The sequence below is a fragment of the Dasypus novemcinctus genome, chromosome 16, assembly GCF_030445035.2.
Source record: "Dasypus novemcinctus isolate mDasNov1 chromosome 16, mDasNov1.1.hap2, whole genome shotgun sequence".
Classification (NCBI taxonomy): domain Eukaryota; kingdom Metazoa; phylum Chordata; class Mammalia; order Cingulata; family Dasypodidae; genus Dasypus; species Dasypus novemcinctus.
In genome coordinates this window covers 39,776,690-39,804,388 of record NC_080688.1, presented here as the reverse complement: position 1 = coordinate 39,804,388, position 27,699 = coordinate 39,776,690, and the positions used below count along the sequence as shown (strand labels likewise).

General features: G+C 38.4%; 1 protein-coding gene across 2 annotated transcripts in view; it reads left to right on the top strand.

The window, feature by feature from the left end:
• The window catches only part of OSBPL1A (oxysterol binding protein like 1A), a 238,509-nt gene that overhangs the window by 49,157 nt on the left and 161,653 nt on the right, over positions 1–27,699 (top strand). For both annotated transcript variants that reach the window (XM_058277558.1, XM_058277559.2), the window contains exons 6-12: positions 202–287; positions 2,560–2,704; positions 15,776–15,837; positions 15,930–15,974; positions 16,875–16,948; positions 17,057–17,120; positions 26,712–26,810. In XM_058277558.1, the coding sequence (XP_058133541.1) occupies positions 202–287; positions 2,560–2,704; positions 15,776–15,837; positions 15,930–15,974; positions 16,875–16,948; positions 17,057–17,120; positions 26,712–26,810 (575 nt within the window). The remainder of the gene's footprint in view (positions 1–201; positions 288–2,559; positions 2,705–15,775; positions 15,838–15,929; positions 15,975–16,874; positions 16,949–17,056; positions 17,121–26,711; positions 26,811–27,699) is intronic.

Here is a 27,699-nt window from a genome sequence, read left to right as displayed (position 1 = left end):
CATCCAAACCTGAAAGAAGCTGAACTCGACAATCTGAAATATAAGGCAATGGAAATAATAAAGTCTAAGTGCATTTAAATTACAATTCAAAACAGTTTGAATTTTCTAACTATGACTGCTTTATTCTTTATGCATTTTTTGTAATGAATTTGCTAATAAGATCCTGCCCAGAGAAGAGTAATATGTACTCTTTTTTTGCAGCTGTAGAAAGGACTCAACAAAGAAAACTTGAGGAATTACTTTTAGCAGCAGCAAGAGAAGGCAAAACAGCAGAACTCACAGCTCTGGTAAGAAAAAAAAAAAAGCAGTTATTTCCTTACTTTACACTTCTCAGAAATTTTTACTTAATGTTAAAAGCATAACTTAGTTCTTAGTTGTATTGTGAGACCCAAAACTCCAGAGAGCATAAAATAAAGCAAATGTCTTTTAAGTATCTAAAAACACCTATCATGGTAATAGTTTAAGTAAGATGCACTTTTGTAAAATATTTTTATTTTTTTTTCATTTTGAGTATTTATATATTTTTTCCTTCCCCTCTCCCTTCCCTGCCCTGCTTTTTTTTTGCCGTTTGTGTCCATTCGCTGTGTGATCTTCTGTATCTATTTTTCTTTTTGTTTTCTCATCTTTCTCCTCTAGGATTCACTGCAATTCAATCCTGGGGACCTCTGATGTGGAGAGAGGTCACCTGTCAATTGTGCCACTTCAGTTCCTGGTCTCTGTTGTGCCTCACCTTGACTCTCCCCTTGTCTCTCATTTGTTGCATCATCACCTTGCTGAGTGACTCACTTGCATGGGCACTGGCTCACCACACGTGCACTCAGCTCATTGCGCGGGCACTCTCCTCACTGTATGGGCCCTGATTCACCATGCAGGCATTCGTGTAAGCACTTGCGCGGGCACTCAGCTCACCATGTGGGCACTCAGCTCACTGCGCAGGCACTCGACTCACTGTACGGGCACTCTCCTCACCATGCGGGCATTGGCTCGCCATGCAGGCATTCGTGTATGCACTCGTACGGACACTCAGCTCACCATGTGGGCACTCGACTTGCCACACAAGCATGCTTTCTCTTCTTCTTCTTCTTTTTTTTTTATTTATTTCTGTTCCCTACCTGCCCCCCCCCCAGTTGTCTGCTCTCTGTGTCCATTCGCTGTGTGTTCTTCTGTGACTGCTTCCATCCTTATCAGCGGCACCAGGAATCTGTGTTTCTTTCTGTTGTGTCATCTTGCTGCGTCAGCTCTCCTTGTGTGCAGTGCCACTCCTGGGCAGGCTGCACTTTCTTTCACGCTGGGCGGCTCTCCCTATGGGGTGCACTACTTGCCCGTGGGGCTCCCCTATGCGGGGGACACCCCTGTGTGGCAGGGCACTCCTTGCGCGCACCAGCACTGCGCATGGGCCAGCTCCACACTGGTCAAGGAGGCCCAGGGTTTGAACTGTAGACCTCCCATATGGTAGGTGGATGCCCTATCCATTGGGCCAAGCCCGCTTCCCTCTCTCCTTTTTCACCAGGAGGTCCCAGGGGTCAAACCCGGGTCCTCCCATATGGTAGGCCTTATCAATTGAGCCATATCTGCTTCCCAGTAAGATGCATTTTAAATTGAGATGTTTCTTTCTGAATTTCTGATTTACATTCCCACCCCTACACTGAAAACCTGATAGATAAGAATCTGGTTTTTCAAGGCAAATAGTAAATGTAAAATCAGCTTTTATTTTTTCCCTTCAAATTAAGTCAATTTAAAATTGGAACATAGTATATAGGACCCTTTAAAGGATTAGTTTTCTCTAATTTCAATGAGCTTAGGTTCTGAAAGGAATGCATTACTTCTAGAAAGTAACATATAAAGAAGGGAAAGTATTTTGCAATATTTATATCATGTAGGTGTTAGGGAAGACTGAAAGCTTTACCTGTTTTTTTTTTTTTCTTTCTTTTTCTTCCTTAGACCTACTTTCCAGATTCCATTGCCTGCATAGTCCCATTAAACATGAAACTCTAAATTGGTTCTGAATTCAATACATTTAGAAAGGCTTCTTTGGCTTCCAAATATAGTGCCAAAAACATTTTCCAAACTTTTTGTGAGATGGAGACTATATAAAGAAGTCTCTAAAGGAGTAAGTTGGGAACAACAAATTCAGTAGAACTTTGACATTTGCACATATAACATTTATGGTTTTGATGACTCTGAATGACTGTACATGGATTTATATCTGCGTTATCACCAGTTTGAACAGCAAGATGGGTCGGAGAGGGCAGATCGCAGTGGAATCTTAATGTACAGGGTGGGTGGGTGGCGTTGGCATGGTGCGTGGCACCTGCTGTCAGGAGCATGGGGGCCAGAGCCTGAGATTTTGTGGCACCCGAGGACATGTGTGGGAAGTGGCAGCGGTAGTTGGTTCACTGAGCAAGAAGTCATGGGCAGCCTTGACACCAGGTTGTCCAGCTGTTCTTCAGGGTCTGTGGTATGGGGACATACCTGAAATGTTTAGAAACCTTCATGTGTTTTATGGGAGAAAGTCTGTCTTTGAAATGTAATTCTGCCTTGTGTTTCTTTTATTGTTAGCTCAACAGACCCAATCCTCCTGATGTTAACTGTTCAGATCAGTTGGGAAATACACCCTTGCATTGTGCAGCTTACCGGGCCCATAAGCATTGTGCCTTAAAGCTTCTCAAAAGTGGAGCAGATCCTAATGTGAAGAACAAAAACGGTAAGCATGCTGGGGCAAGCTGTTGTTGATCGTTTTTAAGCTATAAAATTAAGTGCTTCACTTCAGTATTTGGCCTTTGTTAAACTGTACAGTCAGTAATTTTGAAGTCAAGGCATTCATGCATAATTAAAAATAAACTTCTTACTTTACTTTCTGGTTAACTCTTTTTTTTTAAGTCAATTTCTTTTCAAACATTTATTTATTTATTTTTAAACTGTGCCCCGCCCCCTCCATGGTGCTTTCATCTGTCTGCTCATTGTTTGCTCGCCTTCTCCAGGGGGTACTAGGAACCGAACCTGGGACCTCCCAGATAGGAGGCAAGTGCCCAACGGCCCGAGCCACATCTGTTTCCCACAGGCTTTGGCGTCTGCTCGTTTAGACATCTGCTCGTTGTGGAATCTAGCTCTTATTGCGGTGGGGTGTGGGCCTCTAGCTCGTCTTCTTTCGGTGGCACCAGGACCCGAGCCTTGTGTATCTCCCATGAGGGAGATGGGCGCCCAACTTCTTGAGCCACATCTGCCTCCCAACAATTCATCCAGTCGGTGGTATTCAGTATAATCACATATTTGTGCATTCATCACTTCGGTCATTGCTTAGAGCATCCAGTTAACTCTTAAATGTTTAATGAAAGCCTACTGCATATTAGGCACCAGTGATGGCTAAGATAGAGCCTCTCTTAAGTGAAAGAGATGTGTATGTGTGACAGTACGTAAGACAGAACTGGGTAACCAAAAAGAGAAGCTGCAAAATCTGGTCTGACAATGGAGTGGGTGTGCGTCTGTGGCTGAGTGTGTTCTTTGTATGTATGAGGTCCCAGGTTCAATCCCTGGTACCTCCTTTAAAAAAAAAATAGCTCTCCTGGCTATTCATTGGAAAAGCATCACAACAGGGCCTTTGGGAAACACTTTGTAGGATACTTCCCTTTGTCTACAACAAGACTGGATTAGGACTTGAGAGTGGGGCTGTGTGATTGCCAACATCATAGCCTAATGCATGTGCCCAGATGCCCAGACACTATGGTATTTGTTAGTTTATGTAGCTCTCCCCTGTAAACTGAATTCCTAAAGTCTAGTTTACCCAGCACCTAGAGCAATTCTTAGCACATAATGCCTTGTAAGTGTTGTGTGTTGTGTTGAAGATTTGGGGGAAATCAGGAATAACTTCATGAAGGAATAGGTTTTGATACAGATCCTGATGTCTTAGTAGTTTAAAAAAATTTTTTTATCTGTAAAACTTTAGTTTGTATCTCTTAGGGAAGGTTCCCCCACACATACTCTTTCTCTATTTAAAATATAACCACAATGTCATTATTATCTACTAGGATTTTGATAAGCAGCAATTTGGGAGAGGGTATTCTAAGCAGAGGCAAAAGCATCGAATTGAAAAATGTAGGTCGGATTTAGTTGCCTACCCAGTTTGGCACATCTGAGGGCACAGGTAGGGGAGCAGTAGTAGGTAATCTTATAAATGCAGGCTATATTGGGTGGTAGAAAGCCTTGGAAACTAGGCTTAGTTTGTCTGGAAGACAAATAAGTGGGCAATGAAGGGATATGGTTAGAACTGTGTTTCAGAAAGATTAATATAATTACAGTATTTAGGATAAGTTGCAATTAGGCCTAAGACTGGGGAAGAGACCAGTAGGACCATGAAAATGACCTTAGATGAGAGGTAATTAGGGCCTGAACTTTACCAATTGTCAGTGGGAAGAGAAAGATGATGATAATTATAGAATCTCCTGCTTCTCTTTCCTTCGCTTGACTTGCCCTTGTACTCTAGATCGGCACTAAACAATAGAAAAAATATCGTGAGCCATGTATGTAATTTAAAATTCTCTAATCACCATATTAAAAAGTAAAAAGAAACAGGAAATTAATTTTAATAATATATTTTATTTTAAAAAAGATACCCAACATGTGATCAGTTAAAAAAATATTACCAGTAAGATTTTACCTTCCTTTTTTGATACTGAGTCTTACACTTACAGCACACCTCAGTTCAGACAAGTCACGTCTCAGGTACTGAGCAGCCCCTAGATTAGGGGGTCAGGACTGAGCAGCAAATGAGGAAGCTGAGATAGTATTAGTTAACTACTACTTTGAAATGTTTAAGGATGGAAGGAATGGTTCTATGACCAAGTGAAGTTTTTTTTTTTTTTTTGGAAAAAGTAAGAATGTTTGAAAGTTAAGAAGAAACAAGGCAGTAGAAAAAGTTTGTTGATTTAATTGTGACGTATTAAAAAAGGTAATGTTTATGGTAACAGCAAAACAAAAACGGTAAGTAGAAATGTACTTATTAACACTTAATACTTAATAATAGATGCCTAGACTTTAATGGAAAATTATAAACACAATTAAAGGACATAAAAAGAGATCTAAAATATGAGGGCCTGCCATGCTTTTAGTAGAAAACTCAATATTGAAAAGCTAACACCTCTCCCCAAATCTGTCTGTAACTTCAAAGCAGTTTCAACCAGAATCCTCAAGGTTTCTCACAGAACCTGACTAGTTTATTGTAAAATTTATACAGAAGAGGAAAGGGTCAACAATTTTGAAGGGAAAAGAAGGCAGGGAACTTGCTCTGCTGGTAAAATGGCTAGTTATGAACCTATGATAATTAAGGGACTCCCTTGTTCAGCATATCCTTATTGAGTGCTTATTGCTTTTTTTTTTAAAATAATTTTTTTTCTCCCCACCCCCTCATTGTTTGCACTTGGTGTGTTTGTGTTCATCTTCTTTTGTTTCTTTAGGAGGCAGTGGACCAAACCCGGGATCTCTGATATGGGAGGAGGTGCCCAGTCGCTTAAGCCACCTCTCTTCTCTGCTTTTGTTGTGTCTTTCATTGTGTTTTTTCCGCTTGTGTCCCTTGTTGCATCATCTTGTCATGGCAGCTTGCTGTACCTGCTTATCCTCTTTAGGAGGCACTGGGAACCTCTGTTCCCTGCCTTGTTGTGAGTCGCATGTTTTTCTTCTGTGTCTCTTGTTGCATCATCTGTGTCAGCTTGCTGTGTCTGCCTGCCACAACCACTGCTGTTGTCTTTAGGAGGCACCAGGAACCAAACCAGTGACCTCCCCTGTGATAGGCAGGAGCTCAATCACTTGAGCCACATCTACTTCCCACCTATTGCTTTTTATGTGCCAGGTATGATTGCCAGGGACTACGTTATAGAGCAGTGAAGACAAAACAGGCAGGTCCCTGCTTTCATGGGACTTATATCCCAATGGGGAAGGTACAATAAAAAGTAAAGAGAAAAGCAAACATTTAATATTACATGGAGATAGTCCTATGAAGGAAGAAAAAAGGCAGAGAAAGTGGATAAGGAGTGTTTGTTGGGCGTATAGGAGGGTTGCTGTTTTGTATAGGGTGAGAGGAAACCTTCCCTGGTATGATGATAATGAAGACTTGACGTCTGGGAGATGAACATGGTTCTAGGCAGAGGAAACAGATGAGAATGTATTTGAAGTGTGTCAAGAAAAGCAAGGAGGTCAGTATATCCAGAGGGGGGTGAGAGAAAGGGCGGGTGATAGGCGGGGATGCCAAAGAGGAACTAGATTGTGAAAGGCCTGTGGGTCATTTTAAGAATTTGGTTTTCACTCTGCATAAGATGGGAATATGTTGGAGTTTTCAGCACGTCAGTGATATGATCTGACTTATGTAGAGGAGACAAGATTCTAGGAGGGGAATGTGTAAGAAAGGGTAGCAGTTAAGAGGCTATTGGAGTAATCCAGGTGAGAGATGATGATGGCTTGGATCAAAATGGTCGCATTGGGGATGGTAATAAGTGATTGGATTTTTGATATATTTGGAGGTAGGGTGGTCAGGAGATTTAGTGGTTTGAATATGAGGTATGAGAGAAAGGTGTCTCTTAGTTGTGTCATGTCTCTGTGTCATCTCACGCCGTCTTGCTCGTCCTCTTTAGGAGGCACCGGGAACCGAAACCAGGACCTCCCTTGTGGTAGGCGGGTGTCCAGCTGCTTGAGCCACATCTGCTTGCCCACATAGAGTTATTTGAAGCCATGGAGTGGAAAATATTGCTTGTCAACATGTTGATATTGCTTCAGGATAGATGAACAAGCAAAGTAGTTTAGATTCTGAACTATGTATAAAAGGGAACTTGATAGACAATAAAGGTCTTTATAAGTGGGTAGGGAAGAGTTTGAATAAATAATAGTGGGACAGTTGACTATTCGTATAGAAATAGGTAATTGTAGATGCTACGTCATAGTGGATACTAAATTCCAGGTAGTTTAAAGACCTAACTGTGCAATGCACAGTGGCTTCTGTGTCTGGCCATCACAGAGTTACAGAGATGGGGCTATACCCACCTCTATCCTCACTTCTTTTCAGCATTGTATTGGAAATCCTGGCCAGTACAATAAAGCAACAGAAAGGAATATAAAGCATACAAACTGAAAAAAGGAGACGTGGCGCTGTCTTTATTTGCAGATAAATGTGTATAAACAATTTTAAAGAATCTACTAAACCTAGTGAACTAATAAGTGAGCTAGTTCAGTAACAAAAATTGATTGTAGTTCTGTGTACTAATCAGAAGTTGAACATGAAAAATGAAACCATTTACAATAGCATTAAAGTTTTATGCAATTCTTAGGAATACATTTGATAAATGTTAAGACCTGTGAAGTGAAAATTACAGAACATTTCTGAGAGAAATGTAAGAATATCTCAGTAAAGAGAGAGGTATACTATTTGCAGGAATCAGAAGACTCCATATTGTAAGGTGTCAGTTTTCTCCAAATTGATCTTTTTTTCCCCCTCCAAATTAATTTATTGATTCAATGCAATCCCAATCAAAATCCCAGCAGACTTTTTTTTGTAGAAATGGACAAATTGATTATAAATGTTATATGGAAATGGAAAGGACTAATGTACCCCAAACAACTTGGATAAAGAAGAACAAAATTGGAGGGCTTAAACTACTTATTGCAGGACAATGTGGTATTGATGTAAGGATAGATGTATAGATCAATGGAACAGTCTCCTGTTTCATTCAGTTTCAGAAATTGATCTAAATATATATGGGCAGTTGATTTTCAGCAAAGGTGTCAATTAATGGGAAAAGGATAAACTTTTCAACAGATGGTTCCTGGAAAGTTCAATAGCAATATGCAAAATAGTGAACCTGGACCCTTACCTCACACCATATACAAAAATTAATTCTAAGTGGCTTGTAGATATGAATATGAAAGTTAAAACTAAAAATTTAGAAAACAACATAGGAGAAAATCATAATGATCTTGAGTTTGGCATAGATTTCTTAAATATGACACAAAATGCATGATTGATAAAAGAAAAATATTGGTAAGTTGGACTTTGTCAAAATTAGAATGTTTTACTCTTTAATAGACACTTATTGAAAATGCAAATGCAAGCCTTTGAAAGAAAATATTGGCAAAATGTATATACAATGGCAGACTCTTATCTATCGTATATAAAGAACATTTACCACTCAATAATGGGAAGACAACCCAATTTTAAAATAGGTAAAAGTTTCAAACACTTCATAAAGAAGACATAGGGAAGGCAAATATGCGCGTGACCTAGGGGTTTCATGTAGAGATATAAAACCTAGATTAACATTTATTCACATGAGTACAAGCAGGCATGTACTAGAATATTTATTTCACCTCTACTTAAAATAGTGAAAAAGTGGAGACAGCCTAAATTGTATTAATAAATGTTTAAATAAACTGGTTTATTCTTAGAGTTGTACAAAAATAGATAAAACTGGAGCTCATATATTGACATGGATGAATAAAAACTATGGTGAGTAAAGAAAGGAAATTGGAGAATGATAGACACAACATACCATATTTTAACATTAAACTGTATTTAACACTAAAAACACTTTATGGATACATTCCTGTATGATAAAAGTAGAAATATATGGACAGAATGATATATACCAATTTAAGAATCATGATTACATTTGAAAGGTTAGTAGCAGTTTACAGAAAGAGTTAACATTTAAAGGTGAATGTTTAAAAGTAAAGGAAGGAGACTATATGTTGTTTGGAAAGGATTTCCCTAATGGGTTTTATTGGACTACATAGCAGTGGGACCAAGCGCGCTACATAGTTTGTTTTATCTCCTGATTCCAAGGTAAGAACTAAAGTTATTTTCCTACCTGGGAAATTAGGCAAAAAAATCCTAAGCATGCTGAAAGAGTCACAAAACCAGAAATTGGTGTTAAAAATATGATTCCTAGTGTCTAGTAATTTACCAAAGACTTGAGTAATGTTTTCTTTATGGTGCTCTATAATGGTTCTTTCCTCAAAATTTAGATTCAAAAGCATTAAAAGGAAATAAGAATTAACCTAAACGTTTCCATGGAAATAGCAACCTAAACTGGAAAAAAAAAATTCCTTATGAGCATTGAAAAGGTTGTTATTGGTGTTTAAATCTACTTTATTGTTTACATTAGAAACCAAACTTGGAAGATTTCTGTTAAAGTGTTCTTGTTAAAAATACCATGGTCAGTAAATTTGGTAAATTAGGGAAATGAACGGACTGGAAAATAAACATTTGACGTACTGACATCCTGGTCCCAGAATGCTTGGTAAGGCGTAGGATAAAGACTGGAGCAGGCCAGTTAGCTCTAGTAATAGATAGTGAACCTCCTAGAGACACTTCCTCAGAGGTGTAAGAAGGAGGAGAGTGAAGATACGGTTGTTGTTTTGTTTTTTTTTCCGGTTAGGAAAGAGAGAAATCAAGGGCGCTTACATTGGAGTACGTGAAGGTGAATGACAAGATACATTCAGAAGAGTGCTCATTCAAATTCTTGACTTTTTTGGTTTTTGGTACCATTGTATACATTGTAGTTGTCTGTTACTTGTGTGACCACCTCCCTGGTAGCTCTTTGTAGGTGGAGCTGTGTATCATTTTATTTCTATTGTCCTAGAACCTAGGATAATGTTTGGCATGCCATAAGTACTTCATAAATGTTATATGAATAGATTCCTTTGTAATTAATTAACCATGGTTAATTTTATGTTTCCTAGCAAGACCAGCCAGTCATAAATTTAATAATGCAACTGATTTATCCAGGACAGGGTATATGGCAATGTGAGAACCGCAAGGATAAAAGTCAAGATGGTACCTTCTGAAAAATTGTTATTTTCTTTTTTACATCATAAGAGAATTGTTAACTGCATTACAGAAGTAAGTTTTAAAATCAGAGGAAAGAACAAGCAAATATTACCTGAACAAAACCACTGTTATTTTTGTATACTCTAAATTCTTCTAATCTATTTTCATACCTATTTTTGGGTACTTTTTTTTTTTTTTAACATTGCAAAACTAATGCTTATTTATGGTAGAAATGAAGAAGATTAAGGCACCAAAATAGTGTAATCACCTATAACCCAAAAATACCCAAAGATTTAGTTTTTAGTTGTTAGTTGATATTCTTTGTGGGTAGTTGAGATTCTTTGGAAAAAGTTTTAAGTAATAGATACCCACCCAAGAGTGTAAGCAAAAGAAACCTAAGATGTTATGATTATAAGAATACAGAGGTATCTTCTGGTATTCCAAAGCAGGAAATGCCCTTAGGCAGCAGAGTGGATGGACTTGGGAATCAGAAAGCTTTAGGAACCTGAGTAGCAGCTACTCTTTGTATGTGCCTTTCTCCACTGATGCGCTCTCACTTCTGTCTCCTAGTAGACCAGCTTTTTTCGATTTACAGTATACATGATGGAAGATGGCTGCCCAGAACTCTGTTGAGTAGGCCAGCATCATTTATCCTCAGTATTAAGTTTCAGAGGAAGACAATCTGAGGGGACCCATGTGTGTTAGCTCTCTGCCCTTGGCACATTCAGCCGGTGGGTGAGGGCAGATGGGAGTGTCGGACCTTCCCCTGGGGGCGTGTGGGGAGGGCATTGCAGAGAGTGGTGCCTCATGTGGCTGCCACTCACTTCAGAGCACATCTGCTGCTCTTGTTAGTTATGGGTTACAAACAGAGTTGACATACCAACTTCTTTGTATTAAGCATCAGCAGTTTTCCATATTGTCCCTGGAAGTATAGTCTTCATGGCCACTAGTTTATTGCCTTCTGGGTAGTACTTGTGGTGGTTTGAAGCTGTATGTACCCCAGAAAAGGTTGTTCTTAAATTAAGTCCATTCCTGTAGGTGTCAGCCCATTGTCAATAGGACCTCTTGAGGAGGTTACTTTGGTTAAAGTGTGGCCCACATCAGTCAGGATGGATCTTAATCCTCTTACTTGAGTCCTTTTTAAGTGAATGAAATTCAGGCAGAGAGAAAGCCACGGAAGCAAGAAGGTGAAATCAACAAAACGTGGAAGAGAAGGGAGAGACCAGCAGACACTGCCATGTGACGGAGGAACCAGGATTGCAGGCAGGTGTTCTTCAGAAAGAAAGCATCATCTTGACACCCTAATACGGATATTTTCCTGGTCTTGAAGCCACAAGTGAATAAATTCCTATTGTTTAAACGAAGCCATGTTATGGTGTTTTCTTAAGCAGGCTAGGAAACTAAAATTGTACTTCAAGTGGATATAATGTAATTTTCTTCACTCAAAGTTCAGTGATAATGAGAATGATTATTTCTATTTTTTTTGCCTCTAAATTTTCTTAGTCATTTTTCTCTTTTTGCCTTTTTTATAAAAAACATGGGGAAGCAGATGTGGCTCAAGCAATGGAGCTCCTGCCTACCACATGGGTTTGGTTCCCGTGCCTCCTGGAGAAGATGAACAAGACAGCAAGCTGGTGTGACGGGCAGGCATGGTGAGCTGATAAAACAAGATGATGCAACAAGGAGACATGGAGAAAGACAATGAAACATAACAAAGCAGGGAGCTGGGAGTGGCTCAAGCAATTGAGTGCCTCTCTCCCACATGGGAGATGCCAGTGCCTCATAAACAGAAGATGAATATACAGCGAATGGACACAGGGGACTGAGCACGAACAACGAGGCACAGGGACATAAATCTTTAAAAAAATGATTTATATTTTAAATCAAATTTGTTGATCCTTTGAATTTTTTCTAACACTTCTAAGCTTAGGTAGAGATTTCATAAATATTCCATTCTGGTTTCTTTTAGCTTACCTGTCATCACATTCATTCCTTCAGCAAACGCTGAGCCTCTGATAGGTGCTAAGGGACTGTTCTACGTGTTGTAGAACTAACAGCGAACAAAACAGATAGTCCCCACACTCCTGGAGCTTACATGGTGGTGGGAGGACATAGATAATAAAAAACAAAGTTGTGTACAAAGCCAGGCAGTGATGTACAGAAAAAGAGAATAGGATGAAGGGCATCCGGAGTGATGGCAGTAGAGAGGTGGTGGCTGTTTTCCTTGAGGTGTAAGGGGAGGCCTTTCTGAGAGGCCCTGAGCACATGCCTGCACTGTGTCCGGGAGTAAGCCAAGGCGGAGGGCACTCGAGGCTGGGGGAAGGCAAGCTCCAAAGCTCCAGGGTAAGAGAGAGCTTGGCATCTTTGGGAAAGAGGAAAGCTGCCAGGGAGCTCAGAGCAGGGGGAGTGGGGACAGTTGGGTAATGTCAGAGGAGTCGCAGAGGCCCAGCTCTGCAAGCCCTACTGGGCCATGGCAAGGGCCTTGGATTCTGAGTGTGCTTGGGGATTTTGAGCAAGGAAGTTAATGTGGAATCACATACGAGGATGTGAGTCTCTGTGTTCGTCATTATCTTTACACCTATGGTCAGGTACTCTTTTTTTTTTTTTTTTTTTTAGGTTTTTTATTTTTATTTTTATTTCTCTCCCCTCACCCCCCCACCCCCAGCTGTCTGCTCTCTGTGTCCATTCGCTGTGTGTTGTTCTGTGTCCACTTGTATTCTTGTCAGTGGCACTGAGAATCTGTGTTTCTTTTTGTTATGTCATCTTGCTGTGTCAGCTCTCCGTGTGTGCAGCGCCGCTCCTGGGCAGGCTGTGTTTTTTTCGCGCGGGGCAGCTCTTCTTGCAGGGTGCACTCCTTGCACACGGTGCTCTCCTACGTGGGGGACACCCCTGCGTGGCACGGCACTCCTTGCATGCATCAGCACTGTGCGTGGGCCTGCTCACCACATGGGTTGGAGGCCCTGGGTTTGAACCCTGGACCTCCCATGTCGTAGGCGGAAGCTCGATCAGTTGAGCCAGATCTGCGTCCCATGGTCAGGTACTCTTTCCCTTTCCAAACTGTCTTGTCATGCCTTCCTCATACACCTTAAGAAATGTTCTTTTTGTGATTCCTATTTCATTGCCTTATCTGTCTCTTTGCTAGTATTGAATTTTTAATGATTTGAAAAATAATATTTTAGTATCTGATAATGTTTTCCCTTTTCTTTACTGTTTATTTCTCCAGATAAGATTTGTGAGAGTTTTTCTTAAGTTCCTAATGAAAATACTCCTGGGATTTAATTGAAATTGCCTTGTATGTAAGTTAATTTTAGGAGACTTGACATCTTTCCCATTAAGGGACAAATCTGTATGATGCAGAAGTTTAAATATTAAACCATCCCTGTTTTTCACTTTGTTTGAGGTTGATGATGTGAGATGGTGAGCATTTTTGAAATTTCAGGTGTTGGTGCCTATCCAGGTAGGAAGGCTGTTCGATTCAGCACAGAAAGCATTTTATTGATTTTTTCCTGTGCCAGGCACTTCAGACATTGAATCCAGAAATAAGGGCACTGTACTGGGATTTCATCTTCTTGGCACAATTTCAGAATTTATTTTTGATACTAGGGCAGAATTCTGAGAAAGAACTCATTGTCTTCTTCCTCTCTGCCTAAGGGAATAATTTCTCAAAAGCGCCAGAGTTGGCAGACCTTTATATTTTCCTATATGCATACCAGAAAAAATGAAACTGGTTATTAATTTCTCCATTAACAGTTAACATTTTTATCTGTCAGCAGTTCTGTCAATCTACTTCCAAAACAAATCTCAAATCTGTGTACTTCTCTCCATCTTTGCTGCCCTCTCCATTTCTACTACTCATTCTTTAGTCCAAATCACTATTATTTTTCACCTGGACAGTTCTTGTAGCTAGTCTCTCTGCTTTTCTCTTGCCCACATTTACAAGCCATTTTCCACACAGCAGCCACAGTGATCTTTGCAAACAATTTTTAAAATATGGAAACTATAAAAGTCTGACACATAGAATAGTCTAATTATTTGAGGTACTCATCACCTGCCTCAGGTATTAATCAGTAATGGTCCATGTCATTCCATCTTTTCCCACCCTCATTCAACCCCTGTATTATTTTGAAACAATTCAAGACGTGATGCTATTTCATCTGTAAATATTTCACTGTACTTTTAAAAGATAAGGACTCAACAAACATATAACCACAAGATGGTTGCAAGCTTCTGTGAATATGTTAAAAACCATTGAATTGTACACTTTAAATGGGGGAATTGTACATTAGGCGAGTTATATCAATAAAGCTATTGAAAAAAGTAATCAATACCCCATCCTATTAAAATAGTATAATAGTTCCTTTAATGAGGAAGTAGAGTTCATAGTTCCCCAACTCTAATTTTTTAACTGACAGAATTTTAAAACATACATCAGGTCATGCTACTCTTCTTAAAACCTACCAAGTTTGTAGGGAACAGACTGGGCATTCCATCGCATTTAGATAAAACCTAAATTTTTCACAATGGCCGGTGAAGGTCTGGCCTGAAAAGCCTTCTACCAGGTCTCTGACTTTATCTCGTGTTCATTTGCTTGTTCCTCCTCAGGGCACTGGGTATTTTCTCTGCTGAAGTGCCCTTCCCCTGCATTTTGACAAGACTGAATCTTCTTTTCAGCTGTAACACACCTTCCTCAAAGGGGCCTTCCTTGATCCAGCCCCCAACACTCAGTCTAAGGTGGCTCCTCAGGTGTTCTCTATGGAGTCATTAATTAAAAAATTTCTGTATAGCCTGGTTTGTTATCTGATAAGTCTTTTTACTATTGCTGCATTGTTTATCTCTCCCTCCTTCTATGGCCTCCACCCCCCTCTGCTATTTTTCTGTCATGCTTAGTGCTGAATTTCCAGTGCCTAAAACAGTAACTGGTACATATACTCATTTGTAGATACATATACAAACAACTTGCCCAACCCATAGCAGGTGTTTGATATTTATGAAAAGATTATTTGATAGAATATATTACCTTACTGTATAAACAGAGTTCTAATCTGATGGGTTATTTTGAAATGTGTGTGTGTATTTAATGCATAGCTTTTCTTACCCTAGCAATTAGAAGCTATTTGATATTAGGAGATCTTGTTTGGTTTTTGGTTTTGCTTTTTTTTAAAGCTTGCATCACTTCAGACCCCAATAGATAAACTTTTATAAAACAAATTCCCCAATATTGCCTTTTCCTTTGTCCCATGGCCCATCAAACACACCTTAGCTTTGGCGCCATCTCCACTACCTTTTCTCCAGGAAGTAGGTTGGGGTTGTGGTGGGCCGAATCATGGCCTCCCACAGGTGTGAGTAAGGAAGAGCTCTTAAGATGGGGAGGTGATCCTGAGTTATGCAGGTGGGCCAGTGTAACCATAGGGGTCTTTATGAGAGGGAGGGAGGGGGCCAGAGTCTCTAGAGAGAAGATAAGGAGGAAGCTGAGGCTGGAATGAGGTGCTCCTCCGGGCAGCCTCCAAAAGCGGAACAGGGCATGGAAGTGGACTCTCCCCTAGAGCTTACTGGGGAACTCAGGCCCATGGACACCTCGATTTTGGCCAATGAAATGGAGTTTGGACTCTGGCCTCTCAAGCTTGTAAGGCCATAGGTTTATGGTGTTTTAAACCACTAAGTTTGTGGAAATTTGTTCCAGCAACCCTAGGAAACCACTGCAGTGGTTTAAGGCAAGAACACTCGAGTGGTCACAGAACCTCTGCAGAGCCTTCTGAGGTTAATCTGACTTGCTGGCCTAGTAGTAAGCTATTGAAAAGGTGGCTTAAAGAATTGAGATGGCAACTTCATATGGTAGGTAATTTGGGGTAGAGAACAAAAGAGTGTGGTTGATGGAATAATGAAAGAATATTATGTGCTGCAGTTGCAGCAACAATCTCAGTACAGTCAAGCTCTCGATGGCTTTTTTTCCTTGTATTTTAAACACAGATCAGAAACCCCTCGACCTCGCCCAGGGTGCAGAAATGAAACACATGCTCATTGGTAATAAGGTATGTGTTAATATATTAAATTTATGTAATAATTTTAGAAGCAATTTTATAATGCTTAAAATAGATTGTTAATGAAAACGTGTTCTTAATAGGTCATCTACAAAGCACTGAAGCGATATGAAGGTCCTCTCTGGAAGGTAGGTTAGGATGGTTTTTTGATTATAAAACTGGAAAGAAGAATTTTAAGGTGCTCAGTTTTCGTTTATGTTTTTTCAATCATTTCTGAAGTACATGTGATAAAAATCATTCTTGAGTCTTATAATGTAAGTCATTTTTATACTGCTAGACTTCACTAGGCCTCCGTTGGGTGTAGCAGTTCCATTCTTTTGTATAGATAGGCTACTGCTTTCAGGTGACCAAGTTTGTAGGGAATAGAGTGGGAAGAAAAATGAGTTTTTTTCCCTCCCTTAATCATAGAATTACAGTATTATTTTTTTGTTATCAACATTGAACCATAAAAGACCTATGAGGAAATTAGTATTTGAATTGACACAGAGCATAAAAAATCCCACTGGTTCTAAAAATTTCTACATATTTTGGAGTTCATTTATTTCCTTGTATTAACCATTTTGGAGCACAAAATTTCTGTTGCATTTGCAAGCACTGCCTCAGTGTATTTATCTACATGCATGTTTATTTTGTATAAAATAAGTGGACTTTGAGGACCACAACTGGTATGCTATCATAAATATCCCTGAATACTCTTGTGAGTATTACAGACTGCATTCATGGTCGATCTTACCTGTTGGCATTTCTTCCTGTAGTGTTATGTTTTTGTTACTGCATCTAGCACCTAAGGTCTTGTTTCATCTTTTTTTTTCTTAGGAGGTACTGGGAATTGAACCCAGGACCTCATACTTGCAGAGCAGCCATTCAACCACTGAACTACATCTGTTCCACTAGTTTGAGCAATTTTTAATATTTAGTAGCTGAGATGAAAGACTCAGATATAACTGTCGTAACTTATTTGCTTTTTGTCAATCTAGTATTTGTTCCTAGAGTTGTCTTCTTGGAAAATAATTTGTTATTTCCCTTAGAGTTCTAGATTTTTCGGCTGGAGATTGTTCTGGGTAGTGTTAGAACATGGAGTCCTTTCATGGTATAGGAAACAGTAAGTGTTATGATCCTTATTACATTTCAGTGTCTCAATTTTGAAAGATTAAAATGTTTCACTTACCTCTTTTCCTTTTGTCTTAAAAATTTGATATTTGTTTTGAAGGCCTGATGCAGTGCATAATATTTACCGCCAGGGATGCAAACACCTGACTCAAGCAGTATGCACGGTAAGATGAGTTGCATATTCTTTGCTCAAAGTGTAAAATTAGTTCTGCAAGCAACTGCTCCAAATCATTTGTATAACTTGCTCTGTGGAGTGGTGTAGAAAGCATTTGTATATATTTTATTTCCAAAATTGAAAAGTTTTTGAGAGAAAATATAGTATCAACTTGTTTTGTTATTTCAAATTTTGAAAGAACAATCATGCATACCATATAGGACTCCCATTCATCTCCCCACCATCAACACCTTGCATTGTTACAACACATTTGTTATAGATGATGAAACTACATCATCATTATATTACTGTGACCTATAGTCCATAGCTTATTTTGATGTATTTTTCCCACAAATCATCCTATTATTATTATAATTTTTTAAACTCAGGCTTTTTTTTTTTTAGATTTATTTTTTATTTATTTCTCTTCCCTTCTCCTCCATCCCCAGTTGCTTGTTCTCTGTGTCCATTCACTATGTGTTCTTCTGTCTGCTTGTATTTTTGTCAGCAGCACTGGGAATCTGTGTCATCTTGCTGTGTCAGCTCTCCATGTGTGCGGCCCCACTCTTGGGCAGCCTGCACTTTTTTTTGCGCTGGGCAGCTCTCCTTACGGGGCACACTCCTTGCACATGGGGCTCCCCTACACAGGGACACCCTTGCTTGGCAGGGCACTCCTTGCGTGTATCAGCACTGCACGTGGGCCAGCTCATCACACAGGTCAGGAGGCCCTGGGTTTGAACCATGGACCTCCCATGTGGTAGGCAGATGCCCTATCTGTTGGGCCAAATCCGCTTCCCACCATCCTATTATTAACACCATATATTAGTATGTATATTTGTTATAGTTCATGAGAGGCTGTTCTCATATTTGTACTGTTAGTTTGCTGTGTTATAGAGTTCCCTGCCTTGTACAATAATCCAAAGTGTATACTCAGTGGCTCTCAGTTTCATCACAGAGTCCATTTCAGAATTTTTTCGTTACTCAGAAAGAAAAATCCTATATCCCCTTAAAGCCCCCATTACTGGTCCTTAGTATTGATATAGTACCTTTTTTATCATTGCTGTAAAAAAAAATTACAATATTACTGTTAACTACATTTTATATGTTATGTTATGTTTTCCCCATGTATCTCCATATTCTTAACACCTTCTAATGGAGAACATTCCTGTTTTGTACTGTTAACCATAATCGTTATCCACCACTAAAATCACTAGATTATCCTCTAGTTTTCATTCAATTGACATTAACCTCCATAGACAACCCCTTTCAGCCACATTCACATTTATAAATCAGCAGTGTTATACTCCCTGTATGTTACCATTGACTCTCCATTTTCATACATTTATTAAACGTTATACATCCATTCAGCATCAGCTCCCCTTTCTCAACGCACATTCTTTCTGCTAGTAACCTATACTCTATAGTTTAATTCCATGAATTTACTCATTGTGTTTAATTCATATTAGTGAGACCATACACGTTTGTCCTTTTGTGTCTGACTTATTTCACTCAACATAATGTCCTCAAGGTTCATCCATGTTGTCATATGCATCCTGACTTCATTTCTTCTTACAGCTGAATTGTGTTCCATTGTGTATATATATGCCACATTTTCTTTATCCATTCATCAGCTGATGGACACTTGGGTTGTTTCCGTAATTTGACAATTGTGAATAATGCCACTATGAACATTGTTGTGCAGATGTCCTTGCTTTCAGTTCTTCTGAATATATTCCTAGTAGTGGGATTGCTTGCTTATATGGCATTTGTATATTTAGCTTCCTGAGGAACTGCCAAACTGTCTTCCACAGAGGCTGCACCATTCTGCATTCCCAGCAGTGAAGGAATGTTCCAATTTCTCTGCATCCTGTGCAGCACTTGTAGATTAAAAAAAATTTTTTTTAATCATGACTGTTCTGTAAGGCCTGAAATGATATTTAATTGTAGCTTTGATCTACATTTCCATAATAGCTAGTGATGTTGAGCATCTTTTCATGTGCTTTTGGCTATTTGCATTTCCTCTTTGAAAAAATGTCCAAGTCTTTTGCCAATTTTTTAATTGGTTACTTGTCTTTCTATCATTAGGTTTATGATCTTTTTATATAACATGGAGGTAAAATCCTTATTGGATATGTGGTTCCAAAAATTTTCTCCCTTTGAGTAGGCTACCTTTTCACCTTCTTAATAAAGTCTTTTTTTTTTTAAAGATTTATTTTATTTATTTCTTCCTACCCCTTTGTTGTTTGCACTTGCTGTGTCTATTCATCTTCCTTGTTTCTTTAGGAGGCACTGGGAACTGAACTCAGAACCTCTGATGTGGGAGGAAGGTGCCTAATCGCTTGAGCCTCTGCCATTCCCTCCTTTGTTGTATCTCTCATTATGTTTTTCTTCTTCTGTCTCTTGTTTTGTCAACTTGTTGTGTCAACTCTCCATGTATGCGGCGCCATTCCTGGGCAGGCTGCACTTTCTTTGTGCTGGGCGGCTCTCCTTATGGGGCGCACTCCTTGCGCGTTGGGCTCCCCTATGCGGGGGACACCCCTGCATGGCAGGGCACTCCTTGCACGCATCAGCACTGCACATGGGCCAGCTCCACACGGGACAAGGAGGCCCGGGGTTTGAACTGTGGACCTCCCATGTGGTAGGTGGATGCCCTAACCACTGGGCCAAGTCCGCTTCCCCAGATGTCTTCTTAATTTGGTTTTCCCTCTTGAATCCTGCATCATTTGAAGGTGTCCTTGCAAAGTGTTACCCTGAGATGTGACACCATTGTCCCAACACACCCGTTATCCTAGTGGGAACTAAACTTGATCTTAGGGATGACAAAAGACACTATCGAGAAATAGAAGGAGAAGCTGACCACCTTACAGCTGATTGGTGCTCTAAGGTACATGGAGTGCTTGGCGCTTACACAGTGGGGCCTCCAGACAGTGTTGGATGACGCTATCAGAACAGTTCTCTGCTCACCCCCTGTCAAGAAGAGGAAGAGAAAATGCCTGCTGCTGTAGATGTCAGAGCCCCCTGCTCCCTACTCTGTCCCATTTGGAACCTTTGTACGCTTTGCTTAGAAATGATGGAGCCTTCTCATTTGATACCAAGTTTTTTTTTACAGGTTAGTTTTCCATAAGACCCTTTTGAACCAATCAGTAATTTCAAGGTTTTGTTTCACGTCCTATTAAAATTTAGCCTTAAATGACAAACCTTCTTAAAGACTTATTTTTCAAAAGTCCCTATTCTTGCTAAGATTAAGAGTTGCGAGAATACCCTTAGAACTAAGTTGTGCTGTGAACATTTAAGCACTAACTGTTTTAAAGACATTTGTCTTCAAGAAGACTGTAGCTTCTGATAACAGGAAATGCAGATGATACTTTCTAACTGGTCTTCAGATGTGTAACTCCTCAAAGCACAGCCTCTTTAGTGAAATGCTGCCATTTAATGTGTCCAATAATTTATCAGTCTATGCCCGTTACATAACATTGTACGGTATAACAGCTCAACTCTCTGGATCAATCTTTTTGATTTTTAAGTGAAATTTTTTTAGTTAGTTTAATTAGCTTATGCTGAGATTTTGAACAGAAATCTGTTTTGAACACTAATGAAGTGTTCCACTCTCTGTAGTGGGTGTGCCAGGCTGGAGTGTGTGCCATGTTTGATGTGATCAAAGGATGAAGACAGTGTTTTGACAGAACTTGAAGTGGAGATTAATTTAATTTACACGACATTGTGCTCAGAATAAATAAACTGAAAGTGTCATGGGTACAATTTGTAAAAAGTTAATTTCTGTCAAAAGCGGTAGATTATGAAGAAAGGTCGATATTATCAGTGAGTGTTTTTCTTAAGCTTTTCCTTTCTCTTGCACCTGCCATCCCTCCCAAAATGGGGAGTTTAATTCCCAGAGTTGGTAACTTGATTTTAGAAAGTGCTTTTCGTACACAGCACTTTCTTAATGAGCACTATGCCACCTTGTATTATAAAATCTTTCTGATAACCCATTAAAATTTTTTTGTTTTCTAGATTAGTAAAAGGGCAATTCTGTTTTCATGTTACTTTATTCACAGCTGATATGTGCTTTCCTTTGTAACCAGGTGTAAAAATCATGTGTTACAGCTTTACGGTTTTAAAAATATTAAGATGTTCTTAAACTCTGACCCTTCCTAACATCACTGTCTTGCCAGCTGACTGACCCTGACTAATACCCTACCTTTTACTTCACCTTTATGGACACATGCATCCCCTGTTGCTTTTCTTAAGAATGTTCCTTGGGGTCACTGAGGTTCGATAAACTTGGCGCTAGTGCTAGCAGTGTTCTGTACATCTTACACACTGGAGGAATACAGCATTGGACCATTGAACCACTGGAACAAAAATTTTTAAATTGACAGTTGCAGAATTGTGGAGTGTTTTTACACTGATCTTTTGCTAATGAAATTAGCAGGATGTTCTACGTGTATGACTTAAATCCTTGAATCATTAGAAAAAAATATATGTTCAGTGTTCATGGAACATTGTCTCGGAGGTCCACACAATAACCAAAAGGATATTGAATTCCCATCCTGGGGAGTTCTGCTACATTCTCTAATAGGACAGCAGTAATCCTCTGAGTGAAAGGGCAATGTCTAGTGAAGGAAGGACAGACCACCTTCATGCCAGGCGCTTGATATTGATGATTGTATTTATGAACCTTTTCTTGTGAAATTGAAACTTATCCTAATATTATATACTGCCTGAAAGCCTCCTTGTTGCTCAAATGTTGCTTCTCTCTAAGCCAAACTCAGCATATAAGTGCACTACCCTCCCCTCAGTGTGGGACATGACTCCCAGGGATGAACCTCCCTGGCACCGAGGGATTATTATCAAGCATTAACTAGCAATGCATTTGGGGGGAAAAAGTTGACCAGAAGGGGGAAATATTAAATATAAACGAGTTTTTGTGAGTTTTAAGTAACTTTTATGGCAAATGAAATAAAGTGAGTTGGGAGAACACTCTGGAGGTTACGCTTATGCATGTCTCAGCAGGATCTCATTGACTGTCACAGTAATAAATAGTGCCTAAAATAGTGGGACTCCTGATGGCTCTAGAGATATCCAGATATATAAGCAGGGCAGATAGCTCAGGAATTCTGCACCATCAGTAGACCTTATTTTGGAATTTATGCTCCCCAGTATAACAGAGTTAGACTCATTTATAAGTTCTCTACACATGGCTCTTCTGCCCTTTTTATTTGAACCTATAGTTAACACTATACTTGATAAATATATACCCCAGAAACTTAAATCTTTGGTCCTTCAGTTCATGGACTTACCTAGGACAACTAATAAGGAGATTTTTCCCTTCAGTTTTGCCTCATGTATTTTGGGGCACCCTGGTTAGGTACATAGACATTTATTACTGTTATTTATTTCTGGTGGATTGTCCCTTTTATTAATATATAACGGCCTTCTGTGTCTCTTAAAACTTTTTTGCGTTTAAAGTCTCTTTTGTCCAATATTTGTATAGCTACCCCTGCTCTTTTTTGGTTACTATTTGTGTGGAGTATCTTTTCCCAGCCTTTCACTTTCAGCTAGTTTGTATCCCTATGTCTAAGGTGAGACTCTTGTAAGCAGACTGTGTATGCCTCATGTGTTTTTATCCATTCTGTCAGCCTGTATCTTTTGATTATGGAGTTTAATTCATTCACATTCAGTGATATTACTATAAAGGCATTATTTACTTCATTTTATTCTTTGGTTTTTATAATGTCATATTTTTATCTGTTTCTTTACTCTTTTGGTTATGGTTTCTGTTCTTCCTTCTGTACTATCCTCTAAGCCTCTCTCTTCTGGTCTTTTTCTTTTAGGCTCTAAGGCTTCCTTTAATATTTCCTGCAAAGGTAGATTCTTTTTTATGAACTCTCTTAGTTTTTGTTTGTTTGTGAATATTTTATATTCACCTTCATGTTTGAAGGACAGTTTTCCTGGATAAAGAATTCTCAGCTGGCAGTTTTTCTTGTTCAGTGTCCTAATTGTATCATACCACTGACTTCTTGCGTCCATGATGAAATATCTGCACTAAATCTTACTGGGTGTCCCTTGTATATGATGGTTTGCTTCTCCCTTGCTGCTCTCAGAATTATCTGTTTATCTTTGACATTTGACATCCTGATTTGGAGTAGACAATTTGGATTTATTCTGATTGGTGTATGCTGTACATCTTGGACATATAAGTTCATTTTTTTCGTGAGAGTTGGGAAGTTTTCAGCTATTGTTTCCTGAGATACTCTTTCTACTCCTTTTCCCTTCTCCTTCTTGACTGCTCATGACATGTATGTTTTTGAGTTTTATGTTGTCATTCAACTCCCTGAGCCGGTGCTCAATTTTTTCCATTGGTTTTTCTCTCTCTCCTTTCATCTTCAATTTCAGCTGTTCTGTCTTTGGTATCACTTATTCTTAGACTGGAGTTTTGATGGGAGGATATGAAAAGTATATTTCCAGCAGAAATGATAATCTGTAATAAGTGCAGGGTGTGTTCCAAGTGGGCCAGTGCAGTAGAGAAAAGAATACTGGTGATATTATGGGAAATTAGATTGGCAAGTTATTTGAGAGTAGATTGTGGAGGTCTTAAGCAACAAAATATGGACTATAGACTCTATTCTGTAAATAGTAAGGTAGCCTGTAGATTTTTTATCAGGAAGTGGCATTTCTTTTCACCATGTTTTATAAAGTTTTGGTTAAATTCATTCCTGTCTGTTTTATTTGATTATTTGTAGCCCCTATAAATGGACTTTAAAGATTTTTCATTTTCTCACTTTTCGCTTTGTATATAGAAATTGAACTTCTTTTTCTTTCTACAATTTTTTAAATGAAACCTTTTTGTAATATATCATTCATATGTGAACATACATAAATAATAAGTGTATAGTAAAAGTTTTGAACATACAAAACAAGCATGCATATCATCATACAGGGCTCCTGTAAATCATCTGACCACCAACACTTAGCATTGTTGTGAAACATCTGTTACAAACTATGAAAGAGCAGTGTCAAAGTATTATTACTAAATATAGCCTATATCTTACATTTTCCCCCAATCTATCCAATTATTAATACCTTGTATTAGTATTATGTATTTGTTTTCCTTCATGAGATAATATTCTTACATTTGTCCTATTAACCACAATACATCTTCCACCACCAGATTTCCTGTGTTATATAACCCCATTCATTTTACAGTTCATTCAGATTGTATATTCAGTGACTTTCGTTTTCATCACAGTTACATTGTCATCACCTCAGTCTTTTAGGATGTTTTCATTACTCCAAAGGAAACATCCCATACCCTCTAATACTCCTCATTGTTGTCCCTTAAAATTGATATAATATCTTCTTTGCCATTGATGCAAAAATATGACAATATTACTGTTAACTTTCATCTGTAAGTTATATTAGTTGTAATTTTCCCACATATTACCATATTCTTAACACTTCGTAAAAGAAAAACATTCTTATATTTATGCTGTTAACCATGGTCTTCATCCACCACCAAAATCACTGTTATATACACCCTAGATTATTTTCTAGCTTCCTTTAAATTGACATTTTATCCACAGATGACCCCTTTCTCTTTCTACTATTTTTGTTCTTTTATAACTTCTTGCTTTGAGTTTAGTTCATTCTCTTTTGTAATTTCAAGGTTGATGCTTAGATTACTGATTTCAGACAAGTACATATTTTTATAATACAGTAATTTAGCACCATAATTTTCCTTTTAAGCATTGGTTTAGCTGCATCCCACTAATTTTGATATGTTGTATTTTTAGTATCATTCAGGTCAAAATATTTTTTCATTTCTCTTGTGATTTCCTCTTTGAAACAATAAATATTTAGAAGGTGTTTAATTTCCAAATATTTGTGTTTCCCTGGTTATCTAGTGTTTTTGATCTCTCGTTTAATTCTTTTTGTTTTTGAACGTATTTAATATGGTTTCTGTCTTCACTTCACTGAGCCTTGTTTGGCTCTATGTATCCTGGTAAATGTATAGCTGTACTTGACAAGAATGTATATTCTGCTCTTGTTGGGTAAAATTTTGGTTCATAGTATTATTCAGATCTTCTATGTCTTTGCTGATTTTTGGCTACTTATTGTAGCTCATCTAGCTTAGCTGTTGAGAGAGGATTGTTACGATCTCCAGTTATATATGTGGAATTATTTCTCCCTTTGATTCTGTCAATTTTTGTTTCATGTATTTATCACATACATATTTATGATTGTTTTAGTTCTGGTGAATTGATCCTTCTATCATTATGAAGCAGCCCTCTATCTCTTGTAATGCATTTTGTTTTGAAATCTATTTTGCCTGATATTAATATAAACACTCTGGGCTTCTCATGCTTGTTGTTTGCATAATATCTCTTTTTCTACAATTTACTCGCAGCCAGTCTCTATTATGTCTCTTGTCTTTTGTTGATGGCATGTTGTTCAGTCTCTTTTGTCCATTTTGACAATTTTTCCCTTTTAATTAGATTCTTTTCTTTTAAGAATGTGTTTTACTTTCTTGTTCTTTTACATGGCAGGTAATTTTGGATTATATCCTTAATATTATGACTTGTAAATTACAGCTGATAAATGTCTTTTCCTTTATTTTAGAAAATCATTTTCTTGCTTGGGTTTGGATTGCATATTCTGTTTCTTGGGTGACAGCTGTGGTTTCATATCGTGTTTATATGAGGTGCTTTGGGTCTTTTCTGTGCATGTGTCATTAATGGGCTAGTTAGAACTGGGAGTAAACAGATTTGGGAGATCTTCTCTCTAGCTCTTTCCTTTGTGGATTCCCCTTTTCTCTTAAATCTTTATGGCTTCCCAGATTCACTTTTCTAATTCCCTAACATAGAAAGACTAGGTTTTTCCAGGTGTGTCTTTACTGCTGTAGATAACTCTTAGCTCCAGGCCTGTGCCTTCCGGATGGGAACTTGTCTGTATAGTTCCTCCTTTCCTTTCCCCATTGTCCATCAAATTAGTTCATATTCCAGTTCCTTTAGGTAGGTTTTTTTTTGAGGGGGTAGGGTGGGGTGGTCCAGGTTTTGCACTTGTTTTGTAGGAAGGAGTTATCTGGTAGGATTTTGAAGCAAAAGTCTTTTTCCATTCTTAAGTCCTCTCTTTTCTCAAATTTATATTTCAGAAACCACATAATTATCTCTGATTCTTCTTCTTTCCCTTTCCCCCTTTCCTTATCAACTTTATCTACCACTTATTCATCCTCTCTCAGCTCAAACATTTTTCTACACTCGGTACAATCAGAACCTTAGGAGAGTGGTGTGTGTATAAGAAATTGAAGCTGTGGCATTTAAAGGACTTTACAGCTAAAGTGCATACTCCGTTCTATTTAATAGAAAGGATAACTGTAAAACCTAACAGATTGTCAGTACTTTGCATTACTAAGAGTGAGAAAGCCAGATTTGACATTGATCACCCACAACGCCTTTGATATTTCCACTGCAATTTTTCTTCTGATTTCTCTCAGTATTTTAAAAAGTTGTTCAGTTGGGTTTTGTTAAGTCATATTTAATGCTTTTGGGTTTATGTACAGATATTTTGTTAGTAAATGTTGTCTTATTTCTCTAATTTCAAGGTAAAATCCACTGATAGCTGCCTCTTCTTTATTAAATGCTTTGATGACACTATTCATGGCTTCAGGGTTCCTAAGAATAGCCTTCAACAGTCAAGAGAGGTAAATTATTTTTCATAAAACTTAACATAAAAAAAACATGAACAACATAAAATTGGTTTAATATTAACATCTAAAATCTTGCTAATTATACTATTTTAATGGGGACAATTATATGAAGCTCTGGAAATGTGACTTATGAATTAGCTATTTATCAGAATTTACCTGAAGGAATCTTCTGTTTATAATTTTTTTCCTTTTGATTCTGTGAACTCAAAGAGTCCTTATTGGTATTTTAAAAAAAAAGTCTAAATGATTTTTAGTCTGTCCCTAATTCATAGGTGAGAAACTGAAGATGGTAAGCTTGCAGTGATTTCCCAAGGCCCTACAGCTTGAGAGTGACTGAACCTGGACTACAATCCAGGTGTTTGATGCTTATTACAATGTAGACTCTGCCTTTTTCTGTGCGAGACTGAACAGTAGCCGTAAGCCAGAAAATTGGGATTCACTTGACAGATTCATGCTGTAGCAATGCACCGGAGAATCCATATTCTTTTAAATCAAAGCAGTGCTTGTAGACAAATCTCATTTTATTTTTTATTTATTTATTTATTTTTTTGTCTTTATTTTTTTTAGCGTTACATTAAAAAAATATGAGGTCCCTATATACCTCCCACCTCCCTCACCCCACTCCTCCCATAACAACAACCTTCTCCATCATCATGAGACATTTCTTGCATGTGGTCAGTACATCTCTGAGCACCTTATGTAAATCATGTGAATAGTTAAAAATGTCTGCCTCCCAAAGTGGCTAGCTTTGGCCCTCAGAGAACCCTAAATAGTCCAATTCGTGACCTTTGCTGTCTCATCATTTCTAAAAATGGTAAGGTTTGACCTTGAGTAATGCTTTAAGAAAATGAGGAAGAAACAAGACATGTATTTTTGGGCCAAG